At 38.8% G+C, this 24,866-nt stretch overlaps 1 protein-coding gene across 2 annotated transcripts in view; it reads left to right on the top strand.

The window, feature by feature from the left end:
- GPC6 (glypican 6) overlaps positions 1-24,866 on the top strand; it is a 1,058,679-nt gene that overhangs the window by 935,462 nt on the left and 98,351 nt on the right. For both annotated transcript variants that reach the window (XM_036832071.1, XM_036832072.1), the window contains exon 5: positions 11,087-11,217. In XM_036832071.1, coding sequence (XP_036687966.1) covers positions 11,087-11,217 — 131 coding nt within the window. The remainder of the gene's footprint in view (positions 1-11,086; positions 11,218-24,866) is intronic.

Raw genomic sequence — 24,866 nt, forward strand, 5'->3', positions numbered from 1 at the left:
AAGAAACCATCTGAAAATGAGTCCTGTAGATTCTAATTTCTGTACTGTGCTAGGACTACTAGTGAATTCTTTTTCTCCCACAATTTGCATTTTCTTTTACAGTGTGGAAGCAAACTAAGCCTCTTTGTTTGTACTGGTTTCAGAATTAAATTAGTTTGTATATTTGTTCTCTCCTCCTCTTCCTGGATTTGGTTTCAAAGTAAACAGTTATTTTCACTAAATTCTCTTTTATTTGGATTTAGCTCTTTAGTTACTGGGTTTATTCTGGGTGGCTGTCCCTGTTTTATTTTTCATCCAGGTATCTGTTCACTGTTTTAAATGGCATTTAATTGGTTCACTTCCATTTTCTATTATTTACCTCACTCTGTGGTACTATGATTTCTTTAGCTAGACCTCACCCCTGCCATGGTCTGATTTTTTTAAAGGTATTTTTTTAAGTACTTAAATGCCATACGGGGTTGGTAAAATAGGAAAAAAATGATCATCAATTTGATGTTTAGTGAATGTGGACAAATTGCAGAGAAGAAACAAAAATGACATTCATCACAGAGATTGTTTTCAAAGTTAATGGTAAACGTGGAGTCTTGAGAAACAGCAGGAATTACCTTGTTTGGAAAAACCAAAAATGTCGACTTTTTTTTTAGATTAACCTAGAAATGACCTCTGACAGAAAGAAAACCAGCCATACTTTTCAATTTCAAGAGAAAAGCTCTAAAAAGTTATTTCTACCTAATAAAAAAGTACAATAAGATTCTAAATTCCCACAGAAACTCTTCATCTACCTTATAACACATCGAAAGCCATCAAGGGCCTATTGGCCAGCACTAATAAAGTTTTGTGGGCGTTTTTGATGGTCTGTGTGAGGCAGAGGAGTAAAGAGGAGAAGTTTTAGGGCAGCGGGAGGGGAGCAAATTAGTTCTCGTTAAGTTATAGAAGAAAATATAGGAAGATTTTAAAAATTTGTTCCAATAATTCATTTAACAAATATTCATTTAACAACTCTTAGGATCTGAATATTGTTCCAGGGGATGAGACTACAGAAGTGAACAAGAAAAAGGAAGTTCCTGCCCTCTTGAGGATTACATAACAGTGGGGAAAAGAGGAACAATAGCAAATATACATAAAATAATTCAGCAAATATTAAGTGCTATGAAGAATAAAGCAATCGGATAAGAGTGAGTGGGAGTTGGTAGGGTAGTTAGAGAAGGTCTTTCTGAGAAGTATCCGTTGGGTAGAGACCTAAAGAAAATAAGAGGCTGAGGAATAAACAGTAAGTACAAAGGCCCTGGGGCAGGAGAGGGTCTGGTCTGTATTCAGGAACACAAGGAAGCTAGTGAGTGATAATATGCTTGATAATAGATTAGGTCACAGAGGTGGAAAGGAGAAAGCCTATACAAATATGATGCAAGATCAAAAAAATTTAAACAAATGATTGGTAAATTTGACTATAAAAAGTTTAAAATTTCTGCATAACAAAAACTACCATGAACAAAGTCAAAAGATAAACAGCAACTTGGGGGAAAATGGTAATTCATGTCACCCAAGGGTTGGTATCTTTAATGTATTTTTTTTTAAGAAATTCCTTTATATCAATATGAAACAATTAATAATCCAACAGAAAAATAACTGACCAAAGAAAATGAAGAGAAAAAGCAATTGTAATGCCTTTTAAACATATTAAAGGATGTTCAACCTTACTTATAATGAGGGAAATTCAAGTTAAAACCACACTGGGATGCAATTTCTTACCCTATCAGATTGGCAAAGATCCAAGCATTTGATCTTAACGCCATCTAAAAGTTTGAGCCTTAGAGAGCCAGACGCGGTCATGTATTGCTCTTGGGAATGTAAACAGGTACAGCCTTTACAGGGAAAGCTTCAGCGCTAACCATCAACATTTTAAACACCCATATCTTTGACCCGGCAGTTTGACTTGTAAGATTTTATCCAACAAATTTCTTTGCACGCATGTTAAATGAATTATGTACAAGGATATTCACTGTGGCGTTATTTGTAATAGCAGGAAACCACAGGACATGTTGAGTAGTGAGAAATGAATTAGAAGGGAGGGGTGGAGTCTGATTACGAGTCTCTTTTTAAACTTGAACCTTTGGAAGTTCTTGAGCAGGTAAAATGAGAACAGGCTGTGTTTAGAACAACTTGTGTGTCATTGATTTCAAGTCGGATTGGGTACGTGTGGGACCTTGGTGACAACTTCAGTGTCATCGAAAGAGTTCTGATGGCACTCAGTGGGGGGCACCAGGGGTGGTCATAGGCGGAGCTGCCAAGGGGACAGAGACCGGCTTATGAAAGGCCTTTCTTATGCCTGGCTAAGAGGTTCAGACTTTATCCCGAAGGCACTGGCAACTTTTAGAGCAAGATGGTGACCTCATCAGATTTGCATTTTGAAAAGACAGCCCTGCCGGCAACGTCAGGGAAGAGATTACAGAGCAGCAAAGCCAGAAGTGCGGAGAGTGATTAGTGTGAAGAATGAGAAGTATAGTCCGGAGAGGGATACATATTCTGCCTGTTTGGCTGTTCTTATGAATCAAAATTCTACAAGTGAAAATGTCTTAACTGTAGAATTGCCTTAAAAATCAAAAACAAAAAAATTTTTTTAAACTCTGTCATTTTGGTGGTTTCAGGGAGGAAGACGTTTGTTAAAATGTATTAAATTGCACACTTTAGTATGTGCAGTTTGTGTTACATCAGTTATAGACCTACGGGGCTGTAAGTTTTTTTAATTAAAATCGTCATTAATAAGAAAAAACAAAAAAACAAAAGAGACTCTAAAAAGGGTGTGGACCTTCTGACTAGGGAAGTTCAGATTCTCTACTCTCAAGGCTATACTTCCTCCTGGTTATTCAGGTCCCATCTGCCTGCTGCTGTAGTGTATCCCTCAGTCCCCCTACCTGGGCTCTCTTTCCAGGCCTCTCCTGAAGTTCGGTCCTGTCCAAGATCTCAAGAGCATTTTAATTAATTGATTTGAATGAAAGCAAAGGCCATGTATACTCCATGTGACCATCACCAGAAAGCTACAGTGCAAAGCAGAGCCTTCTAATACTTCCATGTCATGATAGGCTCATAAAAGAGCCTACATATAAACACTGAAGCAGGTTTTTTAGTAGTAATAGTAGTAGTATTGATGAGTAACTGGGTGCCAGTGAATGAATTTACCACGGTGCTTTTTAAATTGCTTGATTTTTTTTTTTAACGCTTTTGTCTGCTTCTCTGTGGGAAAAATATCTTGGTTAAGCTAAAACAATGGTGCTGCAGGTTTAAGAACGAGTAAGCATTGCTTCTAAAGAAAAGCAAAGTGGGCACTATGGACTTCTGATAAAAGCAAGTAGATTGTGCTTATAGATTTCATTTTTCAAGGAGTAGATTATTAGGACAAATTTAAAAGATTTAATGAGAACTTTGAAAGGACATGTTATTATCTTAATTCAAACTTCCCTCAAAGAAAGAAAAAACTTTTTTTAATATTCACGTATTTCATCTTTGTCAGTTCAAAAAGATTCTAAACGTCATGAAGTTGGCAACCATGGACTGCTTCTGTGCCGACCCCGCCCACCAATACATAGTGACGCAGTGACACTCTTTGGCACATAACAAATATTCGTTAGGTTAAGTTGAGCTTATTCCAATTGAATTTTCATTTTTTTCCAGCTTTATCAAAATATAATTGACATATAACATTGCGTAAGTTTAAGGTGTACAACATCGTGATTTGATACACGGATATGTAGCAAAATAATTATCACAACAAAGTTAGTTAACACATCCATCACCTCGCACAGGCAGCATCTGTGTGTGTGTTTAGATGTGGCGAGAACTTTTAAGATTTACTTTCTTAGCAACTTTCAAGTATTCAATACAGTTTTGTTAAGTATAGTCACCATGCTGTACACCACATCCCCAGGACTCATTCATATAACTGGAAGTTTGTACCTTTTGACCACCTCAATCCATTCCCCCCCCCCACCCCCAATCTGCAGTTGAATTTCCAAAGTTATTTCTACTCTATTGTTACTTACAAAGAAGATTAATAATGTCTCATTTTTTAAAAAAGTGTTTCTCTTCTTGCCTCCCCTAAAAAACATTTTGAAAATCATTCTCTTCCAGGTTAAAATCAGTAGCATTCAACCATGTCATTTCTGATTTTACATCTCCTTTTTTCAAAAAATAAATTTAGAAGATATGTGTAATCATATGAAATCCTGCTTAATATTTATACCCTAGAGGAACAAAACCTTTGGGAGTCCCTGCAGCAAGATAGTGTTAATCCAGTGCCATCCAGAGATCAGAGATAACGTCTGGTTTTTTGTGTCAGAGGCTTTGCTCTTCATAAAGTCAAGTACTTAGAGAAAAATCCAGATCTTTACCTTCTTCCAAACCTGCTCTCTATCTCCCTCTCTCTCATGCTCGCATCCCAGGAGAAACATATCTGAATCTGAGGCTAGCTGCTGTGCATTTGGTGTACTGTAACGCTGTATCCAAACACAATGCAGGCTTAGAACAGTTCTTTTTGTATGTTCCCTTTAGGGCGACGTTTTATTTTTTCTTGACGATTACAGTGGTTGGAAACAGGGGTTACATCAATAATGTTAAATTTGTCAAATATTATTTGACTAGGGTTCTGAATAATTTGAGTCCTGTCAAATAAATTATAGGAAAAATATCTGAGTATTTTGTAAATATGGTAATTTGGCTGCTCCAGTTTTCTATTGCTACAAAATAAATTATCCCCAAATTTAGCAGCTTAAAATAACAGCCATAATAATGTAAACCACAGTACAGTGGATCAGGAATTAGGGAAGACTCAGCTGGCTGATTCTTCTGCCCCATGTGGTGATGACTGGGGTCAGTAGGTGGTAATCAGCTGGCAGATGGGCTGGTCTAAATGGCCTCACTCACATATCTGGCACCCTGGCAGGAGTCTTAGTCCATTGGAGCTGCTACAACAAAAGTATCATAGACTGAGTGACTTAAACAGAAAACATTTACCTCTCACAGTTCTGAATGCTGGGAAGTCCTAGATCAGGGCAGATTCTGTGTCTGGTGAAGTCTGCTTCCTGATCCACAGATTGCCATCCTCTCACTGTGTCCTCACATGATGGAAAGGACAAGGAAGCTCTCTGGGTCTCTTTGATAAGGGCACTAATCCCATTCATGAGGGCTCAGCCCTCATGACCTAATCACCTCTCAAAGGCCCTACTTCCAAATACCTTGGGGATTAGGTTTCAACATATAAATTACAGTGAGGACACAAATACTTTGTTTATAACAGCAAGGGTGGCCAGAAATCTGGGCCCAGCGGGGACTGTTCCCTGGAGTGCCTATATGTGGCCAGCCCAGCATGATGATCTCAGAGTAGAGTCTCACAAGAGAGAAAGTAGAAGCTGCAGTCTCTTAACTACCTGCTCTGGAAACTGACAGCGTCCCTTCCACTGTATGCTATTAGTCACAGCAGTGACAGAGCCCACCCAGATTCAAGGGGATGGGACATAAACCCCACCTCTCAATGGGAAGTGAGTCAAAGACTTTGCAGTGATCTTTAATGGGCAAAGGAACCCATTGTGAGAAAATAATACAGTTTTGTATCTCTCGGTAATGAACTCATCCATTAAAAAGCAGTTATTATCAAAACATTAATTTAACATGCAAAAGAGCACCAGCTATACATCTTAAAGTCATCCTTGTGCCTTCTACTCCCTTACTCCTCACATCAATTGCTGGCAATACTTCCACCAAAATATCTTGCCAGTCGGTCATCTCCTTTCTGCTTCCACTGCCCAGAGATAGTGCCTTATAGTAGCTAACCTTTGTTGTATGCCAGGCATTGCACTAACTACTTTACAGGAACCATCTCATTTGATTTCCTAATGTACCACTATTAGGTAGAGATTGTCATAATCTCTACTTAATAGATGAAGAAAATGGGCCTCTGTGTATTAAATGACACATATTTTTTTTTAATTAATTAATTAATTTATTTTTTTTTTTTTTGGCTGTTTTGGGTCTTCGTTTCTGTGCGAGGGCTTTCTCTAGTTGTGGCAAGCGGGGGCCACTCTTCATCACGGTGCGTGGGCCTCTCACTATCGTGGCCTCTCTTGTTGCGGAGCACAGGCTCCAGACGCGCAGGCTCAGTAGTTGTGGCTCACGGGCCTAGTTGCTCCGTGGCATGTGGGATCTTCCCAGACCAGGGCTCGAACCCGTGTCCCCTGCATTAGCAGGCAGATTCTCAACCACTGCGCCACCAGGGAAGCCCTAAGTGACACATATTATCTCTCAGGCATTTAGTGGACAAACCCAAATGGAAACCCAGGCACCTGAGTCCATCTAACCAGAGTCAGGTTTCCTCACTCCTAACAAGAAAGTGCATGCTGATGTGGGCAGAATGCCTTGACCCAGAGGTGTAGCTTTACCTGCAGGCTTTGAGGGGACACCTTCTTGCTGAGCTGCTATACATGTCTCTGGTATGCTAATAGGGTTGTCACATCTCTCTGTCTATCAGAACCTCATGCTGAGATACCCGTTACTTCTAATCCATCCAAATGTCATTCTGCATTTAGAAACAAAAGTTATGTATACTGCTTGAGCAAGACAATAGTCCTTTGCTTAAAGAGAAACAAAATGTGGACAACACAGGAGATATGTAGAGAAAGGACCAGCTGATCATTAGCTGACATACTAGAACTGCCCTGGTTTAATTGGCAATAGGTAACAGCTCCAAGAGCACAGTTAAAAATAAAGTTCCAAATATTTCAAAATGTAAATGGCACGAAGATAATTAAGATAGCGCAGGATGGCAGCCTCTGGAGGAACTTATGGCCATGTTGTGACTTAATTGGTTTCAGAGAAACTTACTAACTACCGCCTTGGTGTCATAAAAGTATTCTGTGTTCTCTTTGCTTTGGAAGGAGAGAGAGGCATGGCTTCCCCCAGCCCCAAAGGAGAGAAAAGGTTCTCCTGACACCCGGGGAGCTTGACCGGTGACAGACTTGCCCAGCAGGTGGGAGGTAAACTGGCCAAGCAGGGACGCGCTTGGCTGCTCAGTGGACGCGGATGGACCACGCACACCCTCTCGCCATCTGGGGTCTGGGGCCCGAGGATGACCCACCATCCGCTTGCTGGCCTGTTCCAAGTCCCACGGCTGAGGACTCTGGCCTTCCACTGCCACTTTCTCACCTTGTAATGTGTCTAAACTAGACTCCTAAAGGCAGCTGCTGTGAGCATGACCCTTTAGAGTGGAAATGCAAAATATTAGAGGAATTTTCTGAAAAGCTGCTTTTCTTTTTGTGACCCTGGGGAATCCAGTCATGTACATTTAGAACAATGGAACAGAGGAATCGATTGAGGGGAGGGATGATCATATTATAAGAAGACATGTATTTTTTTTCTACTTATGGTCGTCGATATACCAGTTATTTGTGTAGGTTTATCTGGCCTTCTATCAATTAACTTATTTTCACAAAAAAACTTTGAGGTAGAAAAATATGAGCCCAGAAAACCACTATTTAGTCCCTCTGCCAGCCCTCCTCTCATTCTAACCAAAAACCTGGGTATGGCTATAATCAGTGCATACATGTGATTTTATCCAAATGCTTCCCACACAGTTTTATCTGAGCTTTTCCAGGAATTAGAAGAATGCATGTATTTCTTTATAAAAGCAATATAGAGCTTCAATATATTGGGGTACATTTATACTAGCTAATGATTTATCAACAGGTAGTTTGATTAATAAGAACTTCTGTAGTTGATCAGCACAAAGTCATTGCTATTCTTTGTGTGTGTGTGTGTGTGTGTGTGTGTATGTGTGTGTGTGTGTGTGTGGTAAAAAGCACATAACATGAAATCCACCCTCTTAACAAATGTTTAAGTATACAATACAGTATCGTTAACTGCATGCACATTACTACTCTTAACGATGGTTCTGAGGTTTTGAGCCAATCTATATTGGCCTTTGAGTCTTCAAAGGAGACTCTAATTTTACTTATTAAAGTGATTTTTTAGTGTATTTTTTAAAAACTAAACCAGATAGCTTAAGGTAGCATATTCCGACTGGTGATCTAAATTAAAATAAAAATAAATACATATATCTACATCTAAAAATGTATCACCTTAAATTAGTTTGTATAACAAAGCAAATGAATTGAGATAAAGAATGGAAATTCAGGGCCAACCAATTTGAGCAAATGTGGCCATTTGATTACATGTTTAATATACAAGATCATCAGTAGGATGGCCATTTTCCAAGGCCAAGCAGGCAACTGCTTGGGAGAGGGTCACCCTTTTCATGGTTGGAGTCAAAAAAGAAGAGCTGAGTTTGCAGACCCCAGAAGCTAAAAGGTGAGCTCTGTGGTGGGAGAGGAACAGGGAACCAAAAGATTGAAATCACCAAAGAGAAATTTCTTGACTTTAGGATACGAATCAAACAGCTTTTTGCGTTACTTATTGAAAGGAATGTCTGGTAGAGAAGGGACTGTTTTAATTTAAACAAGAGAAGCTTCTCAGAGATATTTTAGACCCCATCATTTCCAACTGTGACAGTTTGCTGAGTCCTTCTGAACCAACCCAAAACTCGTCCTTTTTGCCCAGAGCACTACTGCCTACAGACTTCCGGTAGAGCTAATGTTATTACTACCGCAACTCAACCCATTCGTGTTGGATAAATATACTGTGATAGACCAGTACTGTTTGTATAATGATTTATGCAAATACTTGTCTAAAACACACAATTAAGTATCCAATAGTTATCAGTTCCTTTAACTGCATTTGTTGGATAACTCCATAGGACCAATTCTTTTTCCTGTACAAAGATTCCTTGTTCTTCTAGCAGAATACACCCGTCTAGAGAAACTTGCTCATTCATCATAATTAATCTTCATCAAAAAGCCTGTTGGAAAGTCTAACAGTAAAGGGGATTATTTTTTATAAATACACAACATAGATATAAAGATATAAAAGAAACAGCACAGCTCTCAGGCCACCTTTTAAAACCTTAAAGGAGAAAACATCTTTAATATCAAAATACTACAACCAAACAAGGTGCATCCTCTGTCCATATTGCCAGATAATTAGGTCATTAAGATCTAGAGAAATTACTACTTTTGTTATAAGATCCTGATGTGGCATACACAGATAGATCTGCATTAAGGGAAAAATCAGCAAATTTGTTGTTAGAGTTTTTTATGAGTCCTTGTTCACACTTAAGTTCTTCGTGTGACTTGTGTCCATGAGAAAAATATGGGACCGAGTACAGTGGATGGGGGTGGGATAGCGGGACTTCCCTGACACTCAAGTGCTGCCCTGGATGCTTTTAGTCTCGTTCATTCCATAGGGAGGAGATCAAAGACCCAGTTATGAGGTCTGGCTGAGAAAGCCAGTTGATAGTATAAAAGCTGATGTTCACAAAGCCTGATGTTCTTTAAAAATGTGACTCTGCCTCCCAGACAACACCTTCTTATAAAAATTCATCTATCTTAAAAGGTTTCTCACTTGCCTAATTCATAACTACTTATAACCCTGAAAAATTTTTGATGGTGGCCTTTGGTTGAGCATGGTAGGATATGTAATAAAAATAAAATTTGGTTTCCTCACACTAATACTAAAAAGCAGCTGCTATAAACAGCATGTTACATTAATAATATATTACATTTAGAAAGCGGATTATATGATATCTGTATGGTATATTTTCAGTTGCATGCTTAAAATATTCATGCTCAGAGGAAAAAAAAAAAAACACAGGGCATATACCAAACTGTTTATAGTGTTATTCTGGGAAGTGGGATTGTGGGTGTATTTCTCTCCTTCATTTTTCTTTTCTGTATTTTCTAAGTGTCTGATAATAAACATGTATTATTTGGAAAAGGGACAGCGTTTTAAGATTGGCTCCCAAGAGCTTTAACAATTGAAAAATGTGAGGGCTATTGTGTCTACATGTTAAAAGTCTAGGCTGCCCCAACTAATATGGTAGCCACTGGTCCCAAGGGGATATTTTTAATTATATTTAGATTAGTTAAAGGGAAATTACTTTATTAACCATTTAATTCTTCAATCACATTAGCCACATTTCAAGTTTCAATAGCCACATTTTCATCATCACAGAAAGTCCTAGTTGTCAGTCCTGGTGGAGACAAGTTACCAAACTATGCCCTGGATGTTAAGAACAAAACTGGGCCAGTTTGCAAAGGAATGGGCATATTGCCTCTTATGCCACTCACCGTAGACGCCGGGAGACTCCTCATCCCAGGTCCCTTTTATGCACCTCTCTAATCTTTGGCCCAGTAAGCTCAGAGGTTTTTCCAACAGCCATCCAGCTGCTTAGTGACAGGGTTGGGAACCCAGGGCAACTCACTCCTAATTCACAGCTCTTACCTCCATATCACTATTAGCATCTTCTCCAGAAAACTAAAGCTTCCCAAGCAGTACTTTAGTTCAGTTCAGTTCAATATAATTTCATAGACATTTCTTGAAAGCTTACAATGCGATAGGCACCATAATAAGCCTTGAACATGCAAAACCAAGTAAGAGAAGTTTCTCTATTCCCAGAGCGTGTCAAAGTGTTAAAAACAGAAGGGCATGCTAGGTAGAGTGGCAGCACCAAGCAGGGACAGGTCTGTCCTTCTTGGGAAATCCAGAAATGCTTCATACACGCAGATATGCTTAAGTTGGGTCTTGACGATAGCGCGTCCCCCAAACTCTCACATTTACACGTCTTCAATATTCTCAGTTTTCTCCATACTCCAGAAGAAAAGAGGTTAACTCCACTTTTGAACCTGACCTGATTTTTCTTTAACTTCACTTGAAAGAGTTAGGTATATTCAACTCTCTTAATTTGAACTTATTTTCTCATTTTCAGGCCTGGTTCTATATGTGTAAAATAATTTTAAGCCTTCAAATGAAATAAAATAAAATACTCCTGTAAGACTGAGTCATCAATTCCATTTTGAACTATATAAAAGCAAATACAAAATTTGAATGAGTGGTCATTTTTCAGCCGGTCATGTGGGAAATGTTTAAACGCAGGTTAGAAGCTGGGGTTCCCAGTTCTCAAATAAATCATGTTCCTGTGTTTTAACAGATGCAATGCTCTTGGTGGCAGAGCGGCTGGAAGGACCATTCAACATTGAGTCGGTCATGGACCCAATAGACGTCAAGATCTCTGAAGCCATCATGAACATGCAAGAGAACAGCATGCAGGTGTCTGCAAAGGTATTTGCCTTAGTCATTTGTCTGCTAATAAAGAAAGTGCAGTAATCTAAAACTGAAGTAACTGGATATGTCGGCCAGGATTATAAATTCTAATATGTTGTCCGTGAGCTTTTCCTGTCCCGTGACAAATTTGCTACTTCATTATAACTGTCTAACAAAATGGCATTGAGAAAGGAAGCAAGCTTTTAGTTTGCAGTTAATCATGAAGAAATTATTGGCTGCTAAAAAGTTTTGGAGAGCCCCAAGTATATTGACTAATCCCTCACACTTGTGAGCAATTTGGGGGGAATTTTCTTTTTAATGGTTGAAATTTCTGCACACCCGCACCCTGTTCTCTCTCTCTAGGAACTTCTAATTATGTCTTCAGCTGCACAAACCAGGCAAATGTTCTCTATGTTTGCTTGTAAATTTTTAAACATTCCATCTGACTTCCTTTTTTAAGACTATAATGTAACCCTCATTAATGAACCTTCAGAGGAAAACGCCCCTTTGTATGAAGTCAAACACACATTTTTTAAAAATAGTATATTTTTATAAATCAAAAGAGATGGAGATTCTGTGTTTGCAGCTACAGAACACAAATATCAGGAGTACAATTTTTTTTAATTTTTAAAAAATTTTTATTGGAGTATAGTTGATTTACAATGTTATATTAGTTTCAGGTGTACAGCAAAGTGAATCAGTTATACATATACATATATACACTCTTTTTAAAATACTTTTCCCACATAAGCCATTACCAAGTATTGAGTAGAGTTCCCTATGCTATACAGTAGGTTCTTATTAGTTATCTATTTTATACATAGTAGTTTGTATATGTCCATCCCAATCTTCCAGTTTATCCCTCCCACCCTTACCCCCTGGTAACCATAAGTTTGTTTTCTACATCTGTAACTCTGTTTCTGTTTTGTAGGTAAGTTCATTTGTACCCTTTTTTTAGATTCCACATATAAGTGATATCATATGATATTTGTCTTTCTCTGTCCGACGACTTCACTCAGCATGACAATCTCTACATCCACCCATGTTGCTGCAAATGGCATTATTTAATTCTTTTTGATGGTTGAGTAATATTTCATTGTATATATGTACCACATCTTCTTCATCCATTCCTCTGTTGATGAACATTTAGGTTGCTTCCATGTCCTCAGAATGGGAGAGAATATCTGCAAACAATGTGACTGACAAGGGATTAATCTCCAAAATATACAAACTGCTCAGGCAGCTCAATATCCAAAAACAAACCAATCAAAAAATAGGTGGAAGATCTAAATAGACATTTCTCCAAAGAAGACATACAGATGGCTAAAAAGCACATGAAAAGATGCTCAACATCACTAATTATTAGAGAAATGCAAATCAAAACTACAGTGAGGTATCACCTCACACCGGTCAGAATGGTCATCATCAAAAAATCTACAAACAATAAATGCTGGAGAGGGTGTGGAGAAAAGGGAACCCTCCTACATTGTTGGTGGGGATGTAAATTGATACAGCCACTATGGAGAACAGTATGCAGGTGCCTTAAAGAACTAAAAATAGAGTTACCATATGATCCAGCAATTCCATTCCTGGGCATATATCCGGAGAAAACCATAATTCAAAAAGACACATGCACCCCAATGTTCATTGCAGCTCTATTCACAACATCCAGGACATGGACATGCACAATTTTTATTTGTCCCCACCCAGCTGAGAATAAATAGGACCTTCCTTAAGCAAAATTTAGAAGTTTGCAGTGATTCTCTGGCCTTTTCCTTCATCGCCCCTTTTATCCACACTGATGACTGCACAGTGCCCTTCTGTTCTTTTCACCAGTCTCCCTGTCCTGAAACACTAACCAAATCTGCATCAGTCCTTTCAACCTGATGACGGAGTGATTGCATTTTAATTGAAAGTCATTCACACAAAAATATGTCAGGCAAAGAGTTACATGTTTAGCTTTCTTCAATTTTTAAAATCCTTTGTGGAAAAGATTTCAAATATAATCAAAGAGAAGGAGACAGGTGGTAGGGAGGAATTGCAGAGCAGAAAGAAATCCATGGAATCTGGCTAGGTCTCCTTGGCTGAGTGTGAATCAAACTAGCTTTGGGCTGAAAGTAGGGTAAGAAAGAATCTGGCCTGGGTCCCTTTCTCTCTCTCCTTGGGAGCCAGATGGGCTGAGAGTTTCATAGGCCTGGTTTCGGGTTTTAGTGAGCTTGGGTTAGCCTGTGTAAAGAAGGATGCTCCAAGGTGCCATCACCTATTGGGGAAATAGCACATTTGGGAGTTGCATGAAAAGCCATTTTCTTTCTTTCCCGTGAAAGAAAAGCAATTATCTATCCCTCTCAAATCTATTGCCTAGCAACCAATTAATGTTGTTTTGAGAGGCCAAATATCCCAGCAGTGCTTGAGTAACCAGGCTCGATGGTAACTGATGTTCAAAACAGCCCTAGAGAAGCGGGCATGAAAACACAAAAGTGTCTGTGGTTTGAGACCCGTCACACACTCCTTAGAAGCAGAGCTTTCCATTGGTATGTGTGCATATGTGTTCAAGTCAACTTTTTCTATTAAAAATTCTCTAAGAGGTCAGATGGACTCTCTTTCATACCAGAATGAGGATGAGACATTTTTATGGAAGTTGTCCAACCACATTATAATATTATGGCTGTTAATAAGGCATGCACTTTGAAAAAGACACCTTTCATTGTAAGAAATATCTAAATCAAGAATAGAAATAATGGGAAATTCCCTGGCAGACCAGTGGTTAGGACTTGGCGCTTTCACTGCCATGGCCCAGGTTCAATCCCTGGTCAGGGAACTGAGATCTCACAAGCCATGAAGCGTGGAAAAAATAAATAAATAATAGAAATAATGTAGGGCATGTAAGAGTACACTCATGAGAGGATACAGTCTGGAGGATCATAAAACAATAGTACCAAAAATCTCAACTAAGCTAGAAACCAAAACAAAACAAACAAACAAACAAAAATATATATATATATATATTTGGTAGTCTTGACCTAGAGAGAAGGAGGTGGAGTGAGTTTAGGGAGGGGAGAGAGAGGAGGGCAGCTAAGCTCTGTAGGAAAGAGGAATGGAAGACAGGGTCTCATCTAGGGGACAGTATGGAGAAAGGACCAAAGCCAGCCTTTAGTATGGTGCAGAGGTGGTTAATTAGGGGGTTGAAATTTGGATAACTTTAGCAGGAAACACCAACAGGATCTGCTGATGGAATGGACATGTTCTGAAAGAGGTTTTATTTCTTCAAGGGAATGGAATTTGGAAACATGTAGTTTCATTTTCCACATAAGCCACATCCATGAAATTATGCATGAACTAAAGTCTAAAATCTACATTCTAGCTAAGAACTGGATGGTTGAATTTTTCCTTTTGCCAAGGAACCGTCAGTCATTGTTGATAAACAGTCTTATCAAATTTGAAATTCTGGATTTCCAGATTTTGCCTCGAGCATTCGCATAGCCAGCGACTTTGTTAATTTCTGATAGCAGAGCTTCCGGTGAGTCCAGAAGCTATTCCCTAACTGGGGAGCCAGACACCCTGAGGGTTGTAAAGCTCACAAATTAAAATGACTTTTTACTCCAGGATACGATTGGCAACTTCTCCTTGGAAAATCATTTACCTTATTACAGTAGTTCCTGATGGAAGTCATTCCCAGAGGCTCGTTGAGAAAAGCAGCAATGTTTATAACTACCAGCTCATATGGGTTGAACGCTTACTGCCAGGACTGTACTGTGCTTTACATGGTTTATATTATGTAATATTTATAACAGTGCTTGTGATGAGATGGATCTTCCCCCTTATCTTCCAAATATAGAAACTAAGCCTTAGAAAAGTTAAGGAGCTTACAATGGTCTCATAGTGTGTGAAGGAGTACACACAGGAGTGTCTGATTCCAGATCCCACGTTGCTCATCTCTACATCTTAATGATGCAAGTGCCTACAGAGCCAATCCCACACAAGGGTGGGATTTAGTAAACATTCACTGAATAGATCAAGTATTAAGAGAATAGGGAGGGTGGGAGGGAGAGGCAAGAGGGAGGAGATATGGGGATATATGTATATGCATAGCTGATTCACTTTGTCATGCAGCAGAAACTAACACACCATTGTAAAGCAATTATACTCCAATAAAAATGTGAAAAAATAAAAAGCAAAAAAAAGAGAGAGAAATTTCAATAGCCTTCAGTAAAAACCTGCCTGAGACGGTAAGGAAACAGAGGCGGCAAAGCCAGAATTCAAGTTGTCTGTCTTTCTCTCTGATTCCCTTTACAACTATACCCAGTACTTCCCACCATGCTAAATGCTAATGAAATATTTCTCTTATTAGCCTCATCATTCATTGCTTCCAACCTTTCCTAGAGCTTTAATAGTACAAAATATAAAAGTCTACTTTTCTATCCCTTCTTCTATCTGAAGGCAGAGAGGAGCACATCAGTTTCAGATATGAAATTCCCCTCCTCTAATGCAGTAGTCCTCATCATATCTACAGGAGGGAACAGCTCATTTTTTTTATTGAGGTATAGTTGATGTACAATATTATGTAAGTTTCAGGTGTAGGAACAGCTAGTTTTTTGTACCTAATCAGTGAGATCCTGAATTAGAGAGATTGCAGATAATGAAGAGATCTATTCTCATCATGTGTGTTCAGGCTCAAATTTTAGATATGTTTTTATAGGTAGAGTCACATCCTTTTTCCTTTCCCATTTAGCCCACAGCTAAGCTGTTTGAGGGTAAGGCACACGGATATTCCTTTCAAAAAATACATTGGCTATTCCAAGTTGTATAATCAAGTTACAATATTTTGGTAATAACATTATGGCATTTATTTCAAACTCTTGATTTGTATGTCCTTTATATAATATTATATTATATATTATGTAATTTATAACATATATCATTATATTAACATATAATATTATTTATATACATATTTTTAAGACTAGGGACAATAACATATTAAAATTTTTCTTGGTTTCTTTTTGCACAAATAATCACTTAGTAACAATGACAATCATCATGGTTACCATTGGTTGAGTACCTACTATAGTTCATTCAGTAAATACCCTTCATGTACCAGGCACAAGGAATATAGTAGAGGACAAAACAGATTCTCTGCCCAAGCGTCAGTCTCTTTTTAGATGCCTTATGTATTTATTTCAAATCCTACTGCAATCTTGTAAAGCATTCATTTCCTCATTTTATAAGTAAAGAATGTTAAATTTAGAGAGATTAAGTTGCTTGTCTGCGGTCAGGCAACTAAGAAGTGGCAGAGCTGGGATTGCGGCCCAGAACTGTCTGATCCAAAGAAAAAGATTTTCCCAGCAAGCCACTGTTTCCTCAGTATGTATCTCCCCACCAGGACCAGATGTACTGCAGCATTGGAGGAACCAGCCATCTAAGGGAAGACTGTTGCTTGAAACCTGCTACTGATGATGGTACTAATGATGAGTGTTTCTGATCAGTAGGGAAACCTACTGAAGAGAAACACAAGTTGTTCGTTCTTCAAGCCCCAACCAATGCTTATTACGTTCACCAAGTTCACAATCTTCATCAATGACAGGAAAGGGTCTTCATTATCCCACCACTTCTGTTAACCACCCAAATCAAAGGAGTTCTGAACTTTGCAGGTTTGAGAAAATTCTCCAAAGGAAAGGAGAACTAAACTTGCTGAGTCTCTCTGCCTGTGAATTTCAGATGTGTTGATAATCTCCTTTCTATCCTATCAGGGAAGATGAAACTGATCTCACTATATATAATTTAACTGTATTAGGAATAATTTCAAACCTAATCCAGGAAAAGATTGGTTTGTTAGATATAATCTAAATTAAGAAAGGAGACTTATTAAATTCCAATTGAAACCATCCATTCACTTAATACTTATTACAGACGAGGGTAGAACCCATTACAGAAGAGCAGCATGGCCTTCAGTTACTTAATTTTCTCCAGACAATTCTTTCCGAATCTACAGCTCAGATGAAGATGAAAAAAGCTAAGAGAACAGAAAGGAGAATGTAATAATTTCTGCCTTTAGCTAATGGGTCTTAGTTTCCTCATCTGTAAAGAGAGGGGTTAATGCAAATGTCCCCTTTCCAGCTCTATCAGTTTACAGCTTTATGAACATTATCTCTTCAGTAATGATTAGGTTTCTTTTTCTAGCATTCAGATATTTTTCTTTTCTCTGGAACTTTTTCCTTTCAAAGCATTCAGGTATAAAATTCTGGGAGTTCACATGGAAAATATATCTTCCTTCAGATATAAGGACATTGATTAGAATTAGTTCAAATAAGTATATTTTTATTCCAATAGCATTTACCATTCCTTTCTTTGAGCCCCTGTGTTATGTGTGCCCTTCTTAAGGCAGTGGACACATTATTCCTTGTGTTATGGTTATTTGTATACTTATCTTCTCCTTCCCGGAATTATAAGTTATTTTACTCACTCTTACATTCTACAGAAAACCATTCTAACATGCCATTTTACACATGGAAGCAACAATACATTTTGTCGAGTTGAATTCAGAACATGAAAGTATAATGCCAGAAAGGCTTCAACAATAAGGAATAGAAAATACCTTAAAATATACTTGAAGTTAGTCTTGTATTCTTTAAAATAGCATAAACGTTACAAGATCAGATTTTGACGTCAGACAGCCCTGGGATCTGGTTTTCACTAGTTGTGTGAGTGGGGGCAAATTATTTATCTGTCCAAACTCAATTAACTCACATTAAAAATGAGGATGCTAGTAGTATCTACTCATAAAGTTGTTTGAGGGTAAAGTGACATAATCCATGTAAAATGCTTAGCGTGGAATTTGTCAAATCAAAACTACTCATCAAATTAAGTATTTTCATTGTTATTATGGAAAATGCCTATGCTACATAAATTCTAAAGAGCTTTGACTCTGTGGTTTTGCCTCATCCATGATGGTCTGTCAGCTTGTCACTAGCATCTAAGACCAGAAGAGCAGATTTGAGAGTCACACACCTGCATTTGAATCCACTCATGCATGGCATTATTTTCAATGGCAGAGACTCCCCTGGAAAGGGACATATATTTCTGCATGGCCTACGACATGGCACGTGGCACTGAATAAACGTCTCATCAACAAGGCCTTTGGAGGAAAGTGGGCTTGAGGGCAGAGCGGAGTGGATGGAGGTGACGACAGCAACCCAACTCTTGTCCGTGCCTATCGGTGGCACTAATGCCAGCAGAGCAAAGGGTTTTAGAGGAACGTCAGCGGCCTCAGCCTAACCTCACATTATTCTTACATGAAGGGGGTAATTGGCCTATTCCCTTGACAAATTGTTCCGTCCCTTCTGCCTGATCTCTGAGAAAAAAGCACACGGCCCTTCACTTTATAAAGCTTTGAGTTCTATTTCTATTTCCTCTTTTGTTTTGAAAAGAGCAAGTTCTCAATGACTTCTAGATTCAGAATACTTTTTCAGTTTATTCAAATTTCAAAGCTAGTATTCTGCCCGCCAGTTCTCACTTATAATATTCCACCAAGAAGCAGTGACCTTGAAACATCTTTGATTCTTTGATTTCTTCATTTCTCTACAGAAAACCAGAATCTGTTTCTTTCCTGTGTGTTAACATCACTGGACCACAAAGCCAGGTTTTTCAGATGCTAGATACAAGGTGGGGAAAAAGACACCTTTTTTTATAAAGTAAAATGAACGTTTGAAAAAAAATGCTTATGATGCATTTATGGGAGGTGCATCCAAAGCAAGATAGTTTTAACTTTCTTTCCACCTAAAAGGTTTTTTTTAAAAAAATGTTTTTTCTCCTTTTGATTATAAAGGGAAACTCCTGATTATCTCTAACCTTTGGATATTTAAGATTTTTTTTCACTTTAACTTCAGAGCAAAAATGAGAAGATTGCATTTAATGAAGTCTACTCAAGAATAGGTGATTGAAACTCATTTCACTTTTTAACACTCAGTGCGTTCTTAGAAACTGAGCAAGATACCCTCTTGCTTTCCTGAAAGAAAGTCTTCTTCCAAACTCCTCCTGCCTTTACAGAGGAGAAACTGCTTCCCTAGAGCCATGCTTCCCATGGGCAGCAGACTACTGCATTAGAGGAATTTCAGTGGCCTCTGACCAGTCTCACAAATACACAGTTACCCCCAACTCTTAGCACTTTCCTTCTACTCGGGACTATGCAGTTTGGTTTGATACTGATGGAGTTATTACTCCAGCCAGCCTGTAGTTAAACATGTGAAGGAGGTACCTCTGTGAGTTTATAGCAACTCGTTCTGCCAGAAAATTTGGAATTATATATGGCTTTCTGTAGGTCTTTTTCTTCTAACACATTTTACTCCCCTCCTTTATTTTGCCTCCTTATCGTCACAGAATATATCTTAAATATCAGCCAAATAGCTGAGATGCCCTTTGAAAATCAATCATTTCTTTATTTATACATGTAATCTGTTAACTAAACAAAATGTTTTTAAAACACGGTGTTCATGGGGGAAGGTGACAAAAAGAGTTCTTGTGTAGAAAATTTGAAACATCTCAGACACAATTTTCTGGGTTGGCTACAGCAAAGGTAGGAGTTTTCTTCCCCAATCTCTCTCCAGCCCAGATTACTCTCCTGATTACACCTGTTTATCCAACTGTGTGCTACACACTGCCACCCGCCACCTCAAACCCGTCCAAAACCAAGCTCATTTTCCTCCCATTAACCCTTCCTTCCCCAGGTTTCTCCATCCCAGAGAACGCCCCCCGCCTCCAGCTCTTGTGTCCTAACTAGACACCCAGCTGACCCCTCAACTCCCCCATCCCCTTGGCCCTCACAGTCAATCCATAATGAAACCCATTAAACGGTCATTCTAAATTTCTTTTGAATCCATCACAGTGGCTCCCCTAATTTTATCATCTCAGCACATGGATTATAGCCTCCTAATTAGTTCCCTGCCTCTGGCTTTCCCATACTCCAGTCCACGCCCCACGCTGTAGCCAGAGGGATTGCTGAAAATGCAAATGTGTTCACATTACTCCCCTGCTTAATATCTTTCCGTGGTTCCCCGTTGCCATTCGAGTAAAACCCAGACATGTTCCTGCACGATGTAGTCCTTGGCCTGCCCCTCTGGGTCCACCACTCACCACTCTCCCCACCTTAAATTATTCAGGTAACTGTTGAGCACCGATCGTCTGCGAGCCCAGTGCTAGGCGCTGTGGACATGGTGGTGAATAAGACCAACAACAGAGCATGAGTCCTAGTAAAAGTTTTAGTCTAGGAGGTGAGAGAACCTCTATGTGCACCAGACGTACAAATGGCCTGGGCTCTGTTGCTTGGAAGAAGCATCCTTTCTCATCTCTAAGTTTTTGCATGTGCTCTTCCTCACCCTGGAACATTCTTTCTACCCTCCCCATTCCCCCACCCCAAATACACAGCATTCACCAGGCATAGTCCAACTATTTCTTCACTTTCCTGGCAAGATTCAGTGGTATACTGGGAAGTGTTTGCACAACCAGCTCTCTGTGCAGAAAACATGCTAGTTTATAGTGTTTGCCAGTTTCTGGGGTGTAAGTTTCAAGCTACCAACATGATGTCAACTGAACATAGTAGCAGACCACAATGTAACATTTCCCCCTTAGGGGCACACTTGGCATACTTGGCTTACATAACCACAGGAGCATAAATAATGGTAAAATAATTAGGAAGTAATGAATTTTCAGTATATATTACCTTTGATTTTAGTATAATTCATATCATTTTAAGTGTATACAATCTAACTTTTAATAATCACTCTGTTTAATGACTGGCTTGCAAAATTCCTGAAAATTTAACACGTGGTCTTGTGAGCCAGTGAGAGCGGGTTCCAGCACATTGCTGCTCTCCTGGGATGCTTTCTCTGACTCTCCAGTCTGGATTAGCTGCCTCTTGTGGGTGCTCCCATAGCATTTACTACATTCTACTGTAATTGCCTGATTTCTTGTCAGAACCCTCATGAGATCAGGGACATGTCCAGTTGCCACATCCCTAGCACCTACATCTGTCCTTAGTGACACTCTACAAAGATTCACTGAATAGTAGTTTGAATGAATGATACAGAGCCAGGCTGTTGAAATTTACACATTTATGTAAATTCTGCAAAGTGATCTTAAAGAATTGCTTTCAACCTTGTAAACAAAGAGCATATGAAATAATCATTTAGTGAGGCCAACAGAGTTAGGGGTTTTTTTTCTCCCCACACTCAAAATATGTTTTGTTCAGCTCCTTGTCACTCCTCCCTGCTCACCATTTCGGAGGCAATAGCAAGGTGTTCTGCTGTTGAAGGAATGCAGAACCTTCCAGGAAAAAAAATCATCTTCTCCAGCAAATGGAAGGAATTTGCTTTTATTGAAGAAACGATTTTAGGAAGTATGCAACCCATCTGACAGATTTTCTGGAAGCAAGATGCATAGGCATCAGGAGTAGATGTTTAAAACCTTGAAACTGACACAATCACTGGCTTTTGAAAACTGAAGCCAATGAATGAAAAGCAGCCAAAACCGAAAGTGCTAACTTGACTTGATTCAGTCCAACCCAGAATTCTGTACACAGAATCCTGGACCCATCCAGGGACTTTGAGTTTGCCAGAGAGCTTGGCCAAAGGATCACTGTAATCAATCTTTAAGGAAACAAAAGCATGAATCAGAGAGCAAAGAAAAAGAGAGGAAGAGATGGAGAGAGGAAGTAGGGGGAGAGGGAAGGGAAGAGGAAAGAAGAGAGAGAAGAAGAGAGATTGTTCGGAGTCATAGGATGAAAGCCTGTTTTCTTGAAAGGCAATCCATCAGGAAAATTGGCACACTAATAAAAGTAAAAAAATAAAATAAAATAAAAAATGCTGATTTTTAAAATGTTTGTATGATGAGTATAATGATTTTATATCTAAAGAAAGAAGTCATTATTAAAATGTTTTAAGTTTATATTCAGGAAAACACTTCTTAGGATATTAGCAGATTGTTGTTAGGAACCAGAAAAAAATGTGCAAAAATGAGGCCCTGGGGTGTCTAGTTTAATCTTGTGTCATGGTGATGATGGAGCTCTCCTTGCTACTACTTCTAATGAAATGGGTTTTTTAATATTTTAACTTACCTGCATCTGTTGAATGGGGATATGTGGACGCACCCTTGACACCCATTTCAGTCTTCACGTTTCACTTCCGCTTTGAGCTGAACCTAGACGATGAGTGACTGGGCTGTGATACAACTATGTGCAGGCTCTGCTGCTTTTTACAGGATGGGGAGATCGGGAAACAGCCGCTTCTCTCCAGAAGACTTGCTCTCAGCTCACCTACCAACAGTTAGAGCCAAGCCTATTTTATACACAAAGTCTTCTGCTCTCTAATTGTCCCATCAAGCACAGCCAGTAGCTATTATCAGATGAGCAAGAAACCAGCTTTTTTAAACAACAAAGTCCTACTGTGTAACACAGGGAACTATACCCAATCTCCTGGGGTAAACCATTATGGAAAAGAATATTTTAAAAAAGAATGTATATATGTGTAAAACTGAGTCACTTTGCTGTGCAGCAGAGATTGGCACATTATAAAGCATCTATACTTCAATTAAAAAAAAAAAAGAACAAAAAAGAAAGAAACCGGATTTTTTGGTTCTACTTATCAGTTAAACCAAGTTGGTGATTTGGTTTTGCTTTAAGTTGGCACAGTAAGTGGAGTAAAGGAGATACCTTCTTTTTTTTAATATGGATGGATAATTCATCATATTTTCTGAAGCCTAAGGAAGAAGGGTTCAACTTTGATTTTGAGATAACTGACTGCTGAGATAATTGTATGAAACACGTAGCCCTGAGTCTGGTCCATCATAGACACTCAATAAGTATTATTTCTCTTTCCTTTCCTGTCTTTTCTTTCTCATTACAGAAATCTACCTCCTAATTGACTTCAATAAATGTTTGCAAAAGGCAGAAATTATAACTAAAAATTTTACTTATTCATAATCTTTCATTTCTGATTTTTTAAACACATACTATGTGCTAGGAACTCTTACAGATTCTGGGATACAATGGTGAACAAAATGTATAAGATCTTATTCTTCATAGATCTTAAATTATTCATGCATCAGTCTGCATAGTCCCTGGATTTGATTTGTTACCTGTTATTGTCCTATTTGATTATAGATTACGTCAGTAAAATAATAGTACATCTTTTTACCTCATTGCTTCAGTGTCTTTTCTAAGCATCATATTATTTTATCTTCACAACAGCCTTGAGATTTGGGGACAACATAGTACCCCCATGCCACACAGGTGCAAGGAGAAAGATGGAAACCAGGACTCCAAGCTTTTAGACTCTTATTGGTGACCTTCCTATTATACTTGTCTCTCATGAAAGAAGTGGCCGCACTTGGACAAAATGTATGTAGGCCCATCAGATATGATAGCTTCTGTTTCCTTGGGAACAAATGGGATAGATTTGAATTCCCCAAGTGGTCATCTAACAAACAGTTCATTCATTAACACTCTAATGTAAATTAGAATCTAATAAGTAAATAAAACATCACTCTCAAAACATCAAGTCCAATTAAATCTAGGTAGCATAAACTGTCACCCCTACTACTATACAAGATTAGAGTTTTGTTTGCAAATTTCAAAATGATGTATGGGAATAGCAACATCTTTCCCACCAGAATAAAAACCCACTGAGTAGAAACTGAGAAGATAAATTTTTTAAAAAACACACACACACAGGCTGAGACAGGACTGCTGTGCAGCCGTTGCTTCTCAGATCGCCAGTAATGACTTCGGTGAATGTACAATCAACCCGCAGAACATAAGGGAGACAGAGAGGTAAAAGCTTGGATGCTTCTGAAAAAGTGCACACTGTGTTATTTATTTTAAGGAAATATGTTAAGGTGCTGCGATGTTCTTAAAGGAATAATGCTTGTACTCGGAAACCTGAGACAGCACTCCAACCTGTTCTCACCACACCCCCTCTCTTTCTTGTTTCTCCAAACAATAAAATGTCTCTTCTTTCAGCACTTTCTATCTTTAATGTCAGCTTCTTTCATCTCAGAATGCCAACATACTTCAGAGACGTTATCTTAGTAATCCTCTTAAAAGAGAGGATTCCCAAGCTAGATATTCCCAAAATCGACAGGTTTTGCGAGTCTGCTAGGTGGGAAGGATAATTTCTTTGTACCTCTGTAGCATCTGTCTACACTGGGACTTCCAAATACTTTTCCAAATTATCTAATTATCCTTTTCAATGTTCCTTGGAGGAGTCAGGCAGGAGGCAGTACTGATTCTGTTTTTTCAAGGAGCAGAGCTAATGCTTTGTTCCACGACAAGGTGACTTAGCCTGCAGCCATATCCTCCGGAAAGTTCTGTTTTAAAGAGGAGACCTGTATGGTATTTCTTCTCCTGAGTTAAAGGTAGTGGAGCGGGGAGTGGCTTCGCAAATACCTCTAGGTAAGTGCAGTTACATCTGAATCACTTCTCCTCTTAACTAATTAGAGCAAACTTCCCAGTGTGTCCTGGTATGTTCCCTGGAACACCTTGTAAGAACTTCCTAGAGAACCCTTGGCCAGATAGTTTTGGAAAACACTACAAATGAGCTTCTTCCTTTTGACGAGTCAGAACACATGTTACCCTGCTGAAGCCCTGCTAAGGTACCTCATTTAAGTTGGACACATGGAAT

This window comes from Balaenoptera musculus, chromosome 18 (assembly GCF_009873245.2).
Source record: "Balaenoptera musculus isolate JJ_BM4_2016_0621 chromosome 18, mBalMus1.pri.v3, whole genome shotgun sequence".
NCBI classification, from domain to species: Eukaryota; Metazoa; Chordata; class Mammalia; order Artiodactyla; family Balaenopteridae; genus Balaenoptera; species Balaenoptera musculus.